General features: G+C 40.8%; 1 protein-coding gene across 1 annotated transcript; it reads right to left on the minus strand.

The window, feature by feature from the left end:
• On the minus strand, positions 1-6112 carry ywhag2 (3-monooxygenase/tryptophan 5-monooxygenase activation protein, gamma polypeptide 2). The gene is made up of 2 exons (XM_080053843.1): positions 5903-6112; positions 1-2820 (listed from the first exon to the last, which is right to left on the minus strand). Exons 1-2 carry the CDS (start codon positions 5987-5989, stop codon positions 2164-2166), a joined length of 744 nt encoding a protein of 247 aa, XP_079909969.1. The 5' UTR covers positions 5990-6112; the 3' UTR covers positions 1-2163.
• Between the last annotated feature and the right edge of the window lie 4862 nt (positions 6113-10974).

Genomic DNA, 10974 nt, shown 5'->3' on the forward strand with positions numbered 1-10974 from the left:
ATCAATTTTGTTTTACTATAAACTAAAGTGTAGGAGTGTACTCCTAATACCCATATACTGTGTGAACAGTTCTGCAGATCACCGTCAGGATTTCATGCTATTTGCACAGCAAGCCTTCAACACCATTAACTTTCGACTACGATTAAAAATAAATCAAAGCAGCTGTGACATACAGTGTGAGCTCATGGAGGCTGACTCATGATGGTGACATAATTGGCATACGTGAATGAGGCTGCGTGACCGAGGCTTTTGGTTTTTCCCCCCTCGTAAGCCATCGCATCTGAGATAAAAAATAAAGAACTGCACCCCCCCAAACTTCCATCTGTGTGAAATACTCTATAGAAGTAGCAGCCTTATGAAGATAAAACCGTTCAGCAGCTTTGTAGTGTCTAAAGTTTGTTCTGATGATATGAATTCTCACAGAATTACCAATTCTTCTGAATTGCCTATGCTTTCCTTGTGACTGTTCTTTGTGCATTGGTGTTGAATATTCATATATACTGTATGTGCTGTACAGCAAGCGGTACCGTCTGACAAGTGGGGAGACATTGAAGGGAACATTTTTACACCTTCTATCATGCTTGCACATGCTGTACTCAGGGCATAAAGCAAAGCGTCAAAACATTTTTTTCCTAGGAAATGGTTTTCCTTAAAACAAATTGTATGTTTATGGGTGACGATACAACAATACACTAGACCACCACAAACATGGTGCATGTATAATTTAGTCATATTATTTTTTATTATCATAGCTATTATTTCGATTCTTGTGCAACTGCTACATAATGACTCACATTCAAGATATTTTGTCACTCAGGAACAGCTAAAATGTATAAAAAAACAAAATAAAGTATATTGTCAGAAATAAAATATGGTCCATGTTTGCGAATTCATAACAGAAACACTGAGCTTGAAACTTCACCATTATTAAAACTGGATAGCATGTCAGAAAAACGTACTTAAATACTGTTCAAAGAAAATAGTATATCATAATCATACTTCAATGTGACAAACACCAGCTGGTACGATAAGTGATCACTGGTGAGTTTTTATCTTCCTCTTTTTTTTTCTTTCAGCAACAAATTACACACATTGCATGTCACTATAGCAACGCCCATTACAAGGTCAATTTTTACGATCACCATTTTGGTATAGCAAATCAAAAACAATAACCAAAACAAAACCGAAAATAAATTAGAAATCAACATCAGATGAAGCCTGATTTTCTCAATTATATGAATACTTAACACCCACAGTATAAGTTAATAAAGTCAAGCTACTTTATATAAATACATCACCAGCATGCACAATATTGAATAATCGATATTATTGTTGTCATAGTCTTACACTGAAGAAACAGTATAGTAGGCAAGTGCATTTAATAAAACAAACACAGAAGTAAACCACAAACTCTGAAGCTGCTTTTATTTATTTTTTTTGTCTTTTTTTGTTTTGTTTTGTTTTGTTTTGTTTTATATTGTTAAGTCTCTGCCTTTAGTAATCTTCACCTCCAAGAGAATCTATGGTTCCAGTGACATATCAGACTAATATCTGAAATGCCAAATACACTTTAGACAGAACAATGGGATATTTTTGTTTTCTACCAGGTCCTCAATTTCACTCCCATGCGATCTATCCTTTAAAATTTTGAGGGGAAATTAATCAGTGTCATTTTTTACATCAATGGCTTTTAGGGCCCCTTTCTCATATATGAACTACATCTGGAACCAATGCAAACTAGATTGGTGAGGCATTCCCATTCAAGCATTTTCTCTCTCAGGTGACTCAAATGCATCTCTATCACGCAAAAACCTAACTAAGCAGCGTATCTTGACAGAACAAGATCAGTTCCTATGCCAGTGTGAGGCTGCCATTTCAATCCAACAACAACCACTTCAGGCTGATTGACTGACATATCAGTGGTTTTGGCAAATGTCAAAGAGGAAATCAAGAAGACGGAGGCCCCTTTCAACTGTATATATATTTCTATATATATTTAAACTAAGATTTAACCTCCACTCACATCTCTCTTTTGATTCTTTTCTTTTAACACATGGAAAAATAAAGAACTGCTGCTGCGGTAGTTATCATCGGCAAAAGCGGCTGCCAAAGTCCACAGGCCCTTCATAATATATATTTTTTTTGTCGAAGTGTGGTTTCTCTTTAATTGTTGCCCTCTCCTCCCTCGTCATCCTGCTGGTCACTTGTCCACAGTGTCAAGTTGTCTCGGAGCAGCTGCATGATGAGAGTGGAGTCTTTGTAGGAGTCCTCGTTGAGGGTGTCCAGCTCGGCGATGGCGTCATCGAAGGCGGTCTTGGCCAGATGACAGGCCTGCTCCGGGGCGTTCTGGATCTCATAGTAAAACACAGAGTAGTTGAGTGCTAAGCCCAGACGGATGGGGTGGGTGGGCTGCATGTGCTCCTTGCTGATCTCGTGGGCCTCGTTGTAGGACTTCTCTGACGACTCCACCACGGTGGCCCTCTTCTCGCCTGTGGCCACCTCGGCCAGGTACCGGTAGTAGTCACCCTTCATCTTCAGGTAGAACACCTTGCTCTCGTGCTGCGTCTCGTTGCAGTTCTTGATCAGGAAGTTGTCGAGGAGGTTGAGCACGTCCTGGCACACGGCCTCCAGTTCCTTCTCAATCTTCTCCCGGTAGGCCCGGACCATCTCTATCTTCTTCTCATTGCCGTCAGCAGAGGTCTTCTGCTCAATGCTGGAGATCACCCTCCAGGATGAGCGGCGGGCCCCCACCACGTTCTTGTAGGCCACAGACAGGAGGTTCCTCTCCTCATTGGACAGGGCTTCATTCAACTCTGTCACCTGGAGAGAAGGAAGAAATTGACCTGTTAATCACCAGTTTAGGAGCACAAGCCTCGATTAACATCAACTATCAAGAGTTGGCAACTCTTTCGTGGTAACAGCTCTACCAAAGTGAGGCTTGTCTGCTGTACTTTGCTTTACATCATTGTAAATTGATGACTTTCAGCTTTGGATTTGAGTTCTAAAGCAGTTTTTAGATGCAACATTTGGGAGCGCGCCAGTGGTTTGGGGAGTAACACCCAGACCACAAACTGCAATGTCACTGGATTTAGCGAGTCGTCCTGTCATCTCCCTTCTACTGTCTGTAATTAAGGCATAAAAATAACAAAAAGGAAATAAGGAAGTCACCTTCAGCCTTTTTTTTCTTAGATTTTACAAACCAAACCATTATTCAAGTAATCAAGTAAAATATCTACAGATGATTCGATGATGAATATAAGTTTCAGTAAATATTCAAAAACACTCTTTTTACGTTAAATAATCCTGACGAACAGTACAGCACAGAAGACTAGCAATATTTCACTTGTCATTTTTAATTCTCGGTTTCCATGCCAATCCATTTATTTAGTGCACCAGCCGCTCCAGATGCAACATAGACAGCTAATGATAGTTAGTGAGAGAAATAGTCATGATAGTCGGCAGCAGTGGGGGGTTGGGAAGTAAGAGGGTGGGGGGTGGCGAAAGGGGCCCTGGCAATGGCTAAAATGTTCCCACGCGCACTCCAGGGGCAGCTGCACTGTAAGTGAAAACCATCACTGCACACACAGGCGGTTCACATGTCCCAGTGACCTTCTCTCAGGCTGAAGCTGACCTTTTTACCTGTCTAAAACGCAGCGCCGTGACATCACCCCGGGTTAGATTGTTAAATTTAGATTTTGACGGATCAGTTTGATAGTTGGGTGGTCGTCAAAGAGGCTATGTCACTGTAAAAAAAAAGGCAGTATAACTCAGCATTATCCAATTTGAAAAGCAACCTTGTGTTGGATCACAGCCTTTTGTCCGATCGATATCTAACACAGGTTGCTGGAATATATAGAGAAAAAAGCAACATGTAGCTTATAACTGGCTTTTATTCTGAAAAGCATGATGCATTAAGATTTCTCATTTATCGGTTTTGACATTTGCTGCTGAGGCAGAGGAGAACAAAGATGGCACAGGATGGATGGAGAGTGAGGCTCAACCTATAGAAACCTATAGAGAAGCCTTCTATCTGCCTGCCCACAACTGGAACACAAACATCTGCATCCAAAAGACAAACACGTCACATGGCCACATCAGGTGGACACACATATTGTGATTTCAAGGTCCTCGGCGACATTAATAATAACCTATGACATCTACCCTGACCCAACATGCATCTGGAGTTGAAACAATCAATAATTTAATCAATCAATCAGTTGATTGTCCGAGATTGATCGACCATTTGTTTAAAACATACAAATGTGAATTTTTACAGTTTTAATCTTTGTTGACATTACACAAAAAATATTTTTGTTTCGGACCGTTGTTCAGATGCATCAAGACATTTAAAGATATTATTAGAACATAATCAGTTGTTTAATCAATAATTTAAATTACTGTTAGTTGCAGCACTAGCATATCCATAAAATCCTGTCTGAAAAGAGGCATAAAAGGCTGTTACAATGAGAATCCACACGAAGAACATATAGATTGTCTGCAATGGCAAGGGATTCCCTTTGATCCGAGAGTGAGAGCACACACTCCTGCAAAAGGGCCCGCACTGACATGGCAGATTGTTTTAAAGGGAAAGGAATCCATCCCCTGCTCACACATCGTGCCACCTCCTGCAACCAGAAACCCAAAAAAAATCAATGACAAACCATCCATGGGGGGGGAGGGTTTGTCCCCCTGAGGGACGTAAGACAAAATATTCCTCGCTTTTAAAGCAGGAATGACAATGCTTAAACTGTATGTCAGCTAACACAGGCTCCCAGGATTCCATTGGGTCTCGAATGAGCAGGTGTGACACAGCAGTTTTGAACCCACTGGTTAATCTAGTTTCCAGAATTTCTGAAGGGGGCAAAAAAAAGCAGACAAAGGCTCTGTCCTTAAAAACTGGCCTATAAAAGCTGAGAAAAAGCATGTGTGGCGAGATTCTGCTTGTGCCATCCTTTTTGCATTGAATATTGCATCTCTTGATAAGGGTCATTAAACCAAAATGACTCCGAAGGGTTCTGACACAGCACCTACAGCACATGCACTGATTGAGACACGAGAGAGCACGTACAAGGAGCAAAATGGAATGAGAGGGGGTGAGAAACAAAGCCCACAATTAAATCTGATCACATTGACTCACTGCAATATGACAAAGAATATTCTAGAGAGATTCTACTGCCTCCTACCTATGTGTGGAGGAAAGAGCACTTTTAAAGGGGCTCTTTTGTGAGCATTCTTTTCTCTTCTAAAATAAAGCAATCATGCTCAAACAATGCCTCTTAGCCTTTGAACTAGAATGAAAATATGCAGGATGATGTATATGAATGTAATTACTGTGTCAAAAAGGAAGAGAAATATGAGGAGGAGGAGAGGGAGGAGGAGGAGGAGGGAGCAGCAGCAGCAGTTGATGGGCTTTTTCCGAGCAACCTCACATGCCTTCCAGCAGCAGCTTTTAAGAAATTCGTCATAATGGATGGGAGGGAGAAATGGGGTGGTGAACAAATATTTTTTTAAATAAGAAAGTGCAAAAGAGCAGAGCCTTGGTAAGATGTGAGCCTCTGATTGAGAATGAGATGAAGCTCAGGCCTGTGTGCATTGCATTGCAATATCCCTTCATTGAACGGCACCACTGACAGAAAGGCACCGCCCAATGAGCAGGCGATTTGGACTCAACTCAAAAAGGGAGAAAAAAAGGCACCGTGCTGTCGGTGACTTGACGACAATACAAATGAAGATATTATCATTCATTTTTCATATTGTTGTGCAGCAATATGAAGCCAGAGTTCAGATTTACACGCGACAAAGTCGAGCTTGCGAGACTTTACGCACAGAGAGCAGTCGTAAAAACAGAATTCATACACACCTTAGATTATTATCATTCTTACTTTTTTCTGAATGGACTTACCGATTTCATAGCGGCTGCCATATCATCATATCGCTCAGCCTGTTCAGCCAGCCTGGCTTTCTGCACCAGCTGCTCGCGATCGACCATTTTTCTAAATTGATATTTGGTTGCTTTAGTCGAGCTGCGCAACTTGGGTTCGGGGCAAATGAAATGATGGATATTTCAAAATCGCAATGCAGTGAAATCCTACGCGGACCTAACGCTGCAGCTGTTCCCTGCTGTCTGTCTGTGCTGCGCGCAGACGGGACACCCTCTCCTCTCTCTCCCTCACCCCCTCCTCCTCACGCACTCTCCCAGGGCTGCGTCATCACTCGGGAAGGTGGGTGTCTCTGTACCAATGATGTAACACTCCGTACATGGGAGCCAGAGAGCCAGGCATGTAGGGGATGGATGGATAGATGGCTGGATGGTTGGATGGATGGATGGGAGCAGCTGGGCGGCTAAATTCCTTAAGGGAAATGAAGTGCCCTGATGTCCAAAGTCGTTGTTTCACACCGACGCTATACATCAGAGACTTGATGGTTTGAAGTGTTTGTGAAATGTGAAATCTTAATCTGCAAAGTAATTCTAGCAGTCAAATAAATGTAGTGTCATAAAAAGTACAATATGTTCCTCCTTATATTGGACCTAATTGAAAAAGTAGGCTATCATAAAATGGAAACAATCAACTAAAGTGTTAGTAATACATTAATTGTTCAGTAGTAGCCATACATTAATTATTATCGCTATGAGCCAAGGCTGAAACAGTTAAATAAAAATTCTAAAACTACCGGATGCAAAGAAGAAAGGGGTTAATGGGGGAAAACTTCAGGGTGAGTCGACTGAAAAATACTCATTCAGTCGATCTGGGCCACACAAGAGAAATGTGCATTATTTAAAGAAGCAGTACATACTGTATATGAAGATCCCCAACCAAACATGTCCATTTTAAACCAAACTGGCCTCAGTGTGTGGTGAGAACCACAAAACCGAACCAGCATCATAATCAAGCTAATTTACCAGCATACGAATTTTAAAATCAAATCACAGAACACGATCCCATCTACACACTTGTCCCTCCCTTATTACTACATCTCATTCCCTCGCCAGCCTCACAGCACATACACCAGGTTCATTCGAGATTATTGAAATTCTCACAGGATTCTTTTTTTGTAGCCGCTGTTATTCTGTCATTTGTCACCTTCTACTGTAACTGAGACACTTTATTAGATTATTGCCTGCTCCTTGTTGGAATTTCTCAGCTGTTCTTGTGTTTACCCTTGCCTACCTTGTGGTCCTGTAAGGCCTTTAGATGATATTTTTGTGAATAATTCATTGAACCTGCCTCGCTTGTCTGCATTTGGGTCCCATCACGGTTGCCCCTGTGCACACACCAGCTGTGACAAATACCATCATGTGTCACTTCTGAGTCATTTTGCAAATTGCAATTAAATAATTGCTGACACACTGTAGCCTTGTTTGCATACATGTAATACTGTGGTTCCTAAATGTGTGTGTGTGTGTGTGTGTGTGTGTGTGTGTGTGTGTGTGTGTGTGTGTGTGTGTGTGTGTGTGTGTGTGTGTGTGTGTGTGTATGTAAGCAAATATTTGCCTGGTAGCCCTTAATATTATTATATTGATAATTGTAATACCTTAATATGTTTTTGAAAGGCCCTGAACCAGCCATAGTCCCATCGATCATTGCACCACTCGCTGCTTTTAGTGAAAGTAATAACTGAAGCTGATTGGGTGTATTGGACAGTTTATGCAATTTAGATCATCTGAGCTAATGCGGCTGCAGTCAGATGATGATGTTCAAAGGGATTTTAAGTAAGATCACCAACCTGAAGCATTAAGCCCTTTGGGTTTTCACTGAACAGGATATTGCAGACGTATTGGCCAAATCAGAACTACTGTACATACTTGTAACACGACACTCACAGACAGCTGAGCTCAGTGACCCTGAGACAAGTGGGGTCAGAAGCTTCTGTGTTCCTGGACAGATCTCAAAATGAAAAGCTGGTATTCTGGCAAACATAAGGATAGGATGGAGATCCTGATGGATATACAGTATTTGGTGACTTACTGTAGGTTTGTGGGAGCTGTTGAAATATCATACGATACTAAAGTCATTTGTGCTGCAAGTCTAAATACATTTTAATTCAGTGCTCAGCAAAGAGTTTGTCTTCTACTAAATGAATCAGAATGATAAACTGAATCTTGTTTGGATGCAGTGTCTAATGGGTCATCAAATTCAGTGACCTATTTATTGTTTGAGTGTCAAATTAGATCAATTTGGGTTAAGATTTGAGTTTAAACTGAATTTTTTTGTTTGAAAAATCTTCTTGCTTCTCAGTTTGACAAGAAATGTACCTCTGATCGCTTACATTTTTCTGTAATTTTTTTTCAAAAGCATGACATCATTTTTGTTAGGGCAGCTCTCTCACTGAACTGTAATCTGAGATCCCAGCACTTCCTGTCCTCAAGGCCAAATGTTAGAGAGCAATGCAAAGGGCAAACTCTGCTGGTGCATTTGCATCTGTGCAGATACTTCATACAAAGACTGAGAAAAGAACATGTTTATCAAAGGCAGCAGTTTAGCATCTTTATATTCAACCACAAACACATATTCACTTCATACTGTGAGTATGAATCAGTCAGTACATAGCTACTTAAAATCCCCTGAATAGGCAACTGTCCACAGCTCCCTCCTGTGGACAAAAGTGGAATTCAAAGAGGTTGAGACATGTTCTGCAGTGAGTCTTTTAAAAATAATATATTTGTTTTTTATTTTAAGGAAAGGCGTCTGAAAACCACAGTGCTGTCTTTTTAAACCTACACAAATTAAATTGTTCTCAGGTCAGCAGTTTTTAAAGACGCCCTGGCCAGAGGGGGACAGTTCAATTAGACTTTATTGTAGACTGCAGGATTTTGCCTCCTACAACAGTGTATACAAACATAATAGAAATTTAAAGAAAATCAGCTGAAAACCATTTTTTAACAACTGAATAATGAATATATTAAATGGGAAAAATTTGAATGCTAAGGGGTGTACGCATGTCAATTAAAATGATTAATAATTAGATGCATGACATCTGAAAAAAATAAAACACCACCTACATTTTTTCAGGGTGGCTTTACAAAAAACCACACATTTGAGATCCCTTGATCCAAACCTTTGTGAGTCTGTGTTTCTGTTTTGCTCACTCTCTCTCTAAAGCACAGACACAAACATAAACAAACTCAGAGAAGCGTTAACCCTTCCCTTCCTCTGCAGGAGGAGATTATGACATGTTGACCGGACAAAGGTCAAAGGAGAAAGTGTTGACGTCCAATGGAGTAGAAACTAGGTCAAGTCCTGTCATGATGAGATAAATAATACCTCTTCTTGGCTATAGTCACCTTGGGCATTTTACAGAATATGTAATGATGAACGCTTTTCTCTGCCTTTTTATATATTCCAATACTGGGAATGAACCTTGTTATTTTTCAATGCACCTCTACTTCCATAAGAGTATCCTCTAAATGTATTTATCAAATAACCTTAGATAACATTTGACAAGCCACATGTAAGTAAGAAACAGCATTAAAGGTGCACTATGTCACTTTGGGTGTTAAAGAAGTAAAGATTGTCTAAGGTGTATTCTGATAACTGAATGAACACACTTTCCTCACAGGAAAATTGGATCCCTGGAACACTGTTTTAAGTTAGAAAGCTTTCTTAAAAGTGATACTTTTTCACTGTTGTTGTTGTTGTTGTTGTTTACAGCAGCAGGGCCCACAGTTTTGTCTACAAACATCTTACCTTTGGTTCCAGGTGCCTCCGCATAATTTAGTTTTGATTTATGATGGTAGAATAATTCAATAATAGGAATTACATAGTGAAAATATGTTTTGTAAACTAACTTAATGTAAACAAAGCAATGTCGCTTGAAAACTGCATAGTTCACCTTTGTGCTGAAGTAATGATTCTCCCGATTGCTTCAAAGAGGATTACTTTTCTGCTTAGCTTAGTTACTTCAAATTAGGATAAAGGAGAGCTCTGCTGTAGGCTACACATGCAGCGGCCATCTGTCTGTGGACGCTCGAGCGCTCTCGCTGCTGTCAATGGAGACAGGTCTGGAGTTGGATGTTTTGATTTTCCCAGACCGAGTGAGGATCGCCACTCCCGATGATATCACACAATGGGATCTTGAGACGGCCAGCCAGGTGTCCCTCCCTGTCGTCCGGCTCTTTGTGGCACTTTACCCGTATAACCCCGCTGCAATGTCTCCAAACTACGAGACGGCTGCAGAGGAGCTACCTTTTGTACCAGGCCAGATAATCAAGGTAAGAAACATGTACTTTTTAGCTTTGCAACCCAATGTTAAAGTCTTGCAGATAAAATAGTTAAAGTATTCTTTTTATTTTTTATGGTGCACTCTCATTGTGCTGGCATGTTTGAGCTGTATCTCCTCACTTCATCAGTTGAAAGAACACTATGATGTTTCCTGTTTGTGCTACAGTCAGGCCATCTAAATGTGTACAAAGCCTTCACCTTTTTCTATCTTTACTTCCTGCCACCATTTCCGACAGATTGAAATTATTTGCCGCCTTTTTTCACCGAATCTGTCTGGCGGCTTCAACATGAAAATACAGACGTCAATTTCTTTGTCTTTTTCGAAGCATCAAAATAGAATTACAAAACCAGCTCTCTCTGCATTTCTTAGGTGTTAGGACACCAAGACATTGACGGTTTCTATCACGGTGAGTCTGGTGGTCTCTCCGGTTATGTGCCAAGTAACATGGTGGCTGAGATCCCCGTGGACGATGAGTACCTGAAGCATCTACTCATGCAGCAGGGATTCCTCCCTGTGGATCACACAGGTACCCGCCCTCTGTTTCTGCAGGACTGTAGCACACTAGCAGAGTGGTAACATATTTACAAATGCACAGATGTTAACCCAGAAAATCATGTCAAAAAGAAATGCTCTCTCCACCTTCAAAAACTATTCTGGCGTTACTATTGAACTCAGCTCTCCCATCGTCTGTGAGCTGCAGTTTGCACTGAGTTTATGATGATAGGAAGTTAGAAGAGAGAAAACACTGCAACC

This window comes from Ammodytes marinus (assembly GCF_949987685.1).
Source record: "Ammodytes marinus genome assembly, chromosome: 3".
NCBI classification, from domain to species: Eukaryota; Metazoa; Chordata; class Actinopteri; order Uranoscopiformes; family Ammodytidae; genus Ammodytes; species Ammodytes marinus.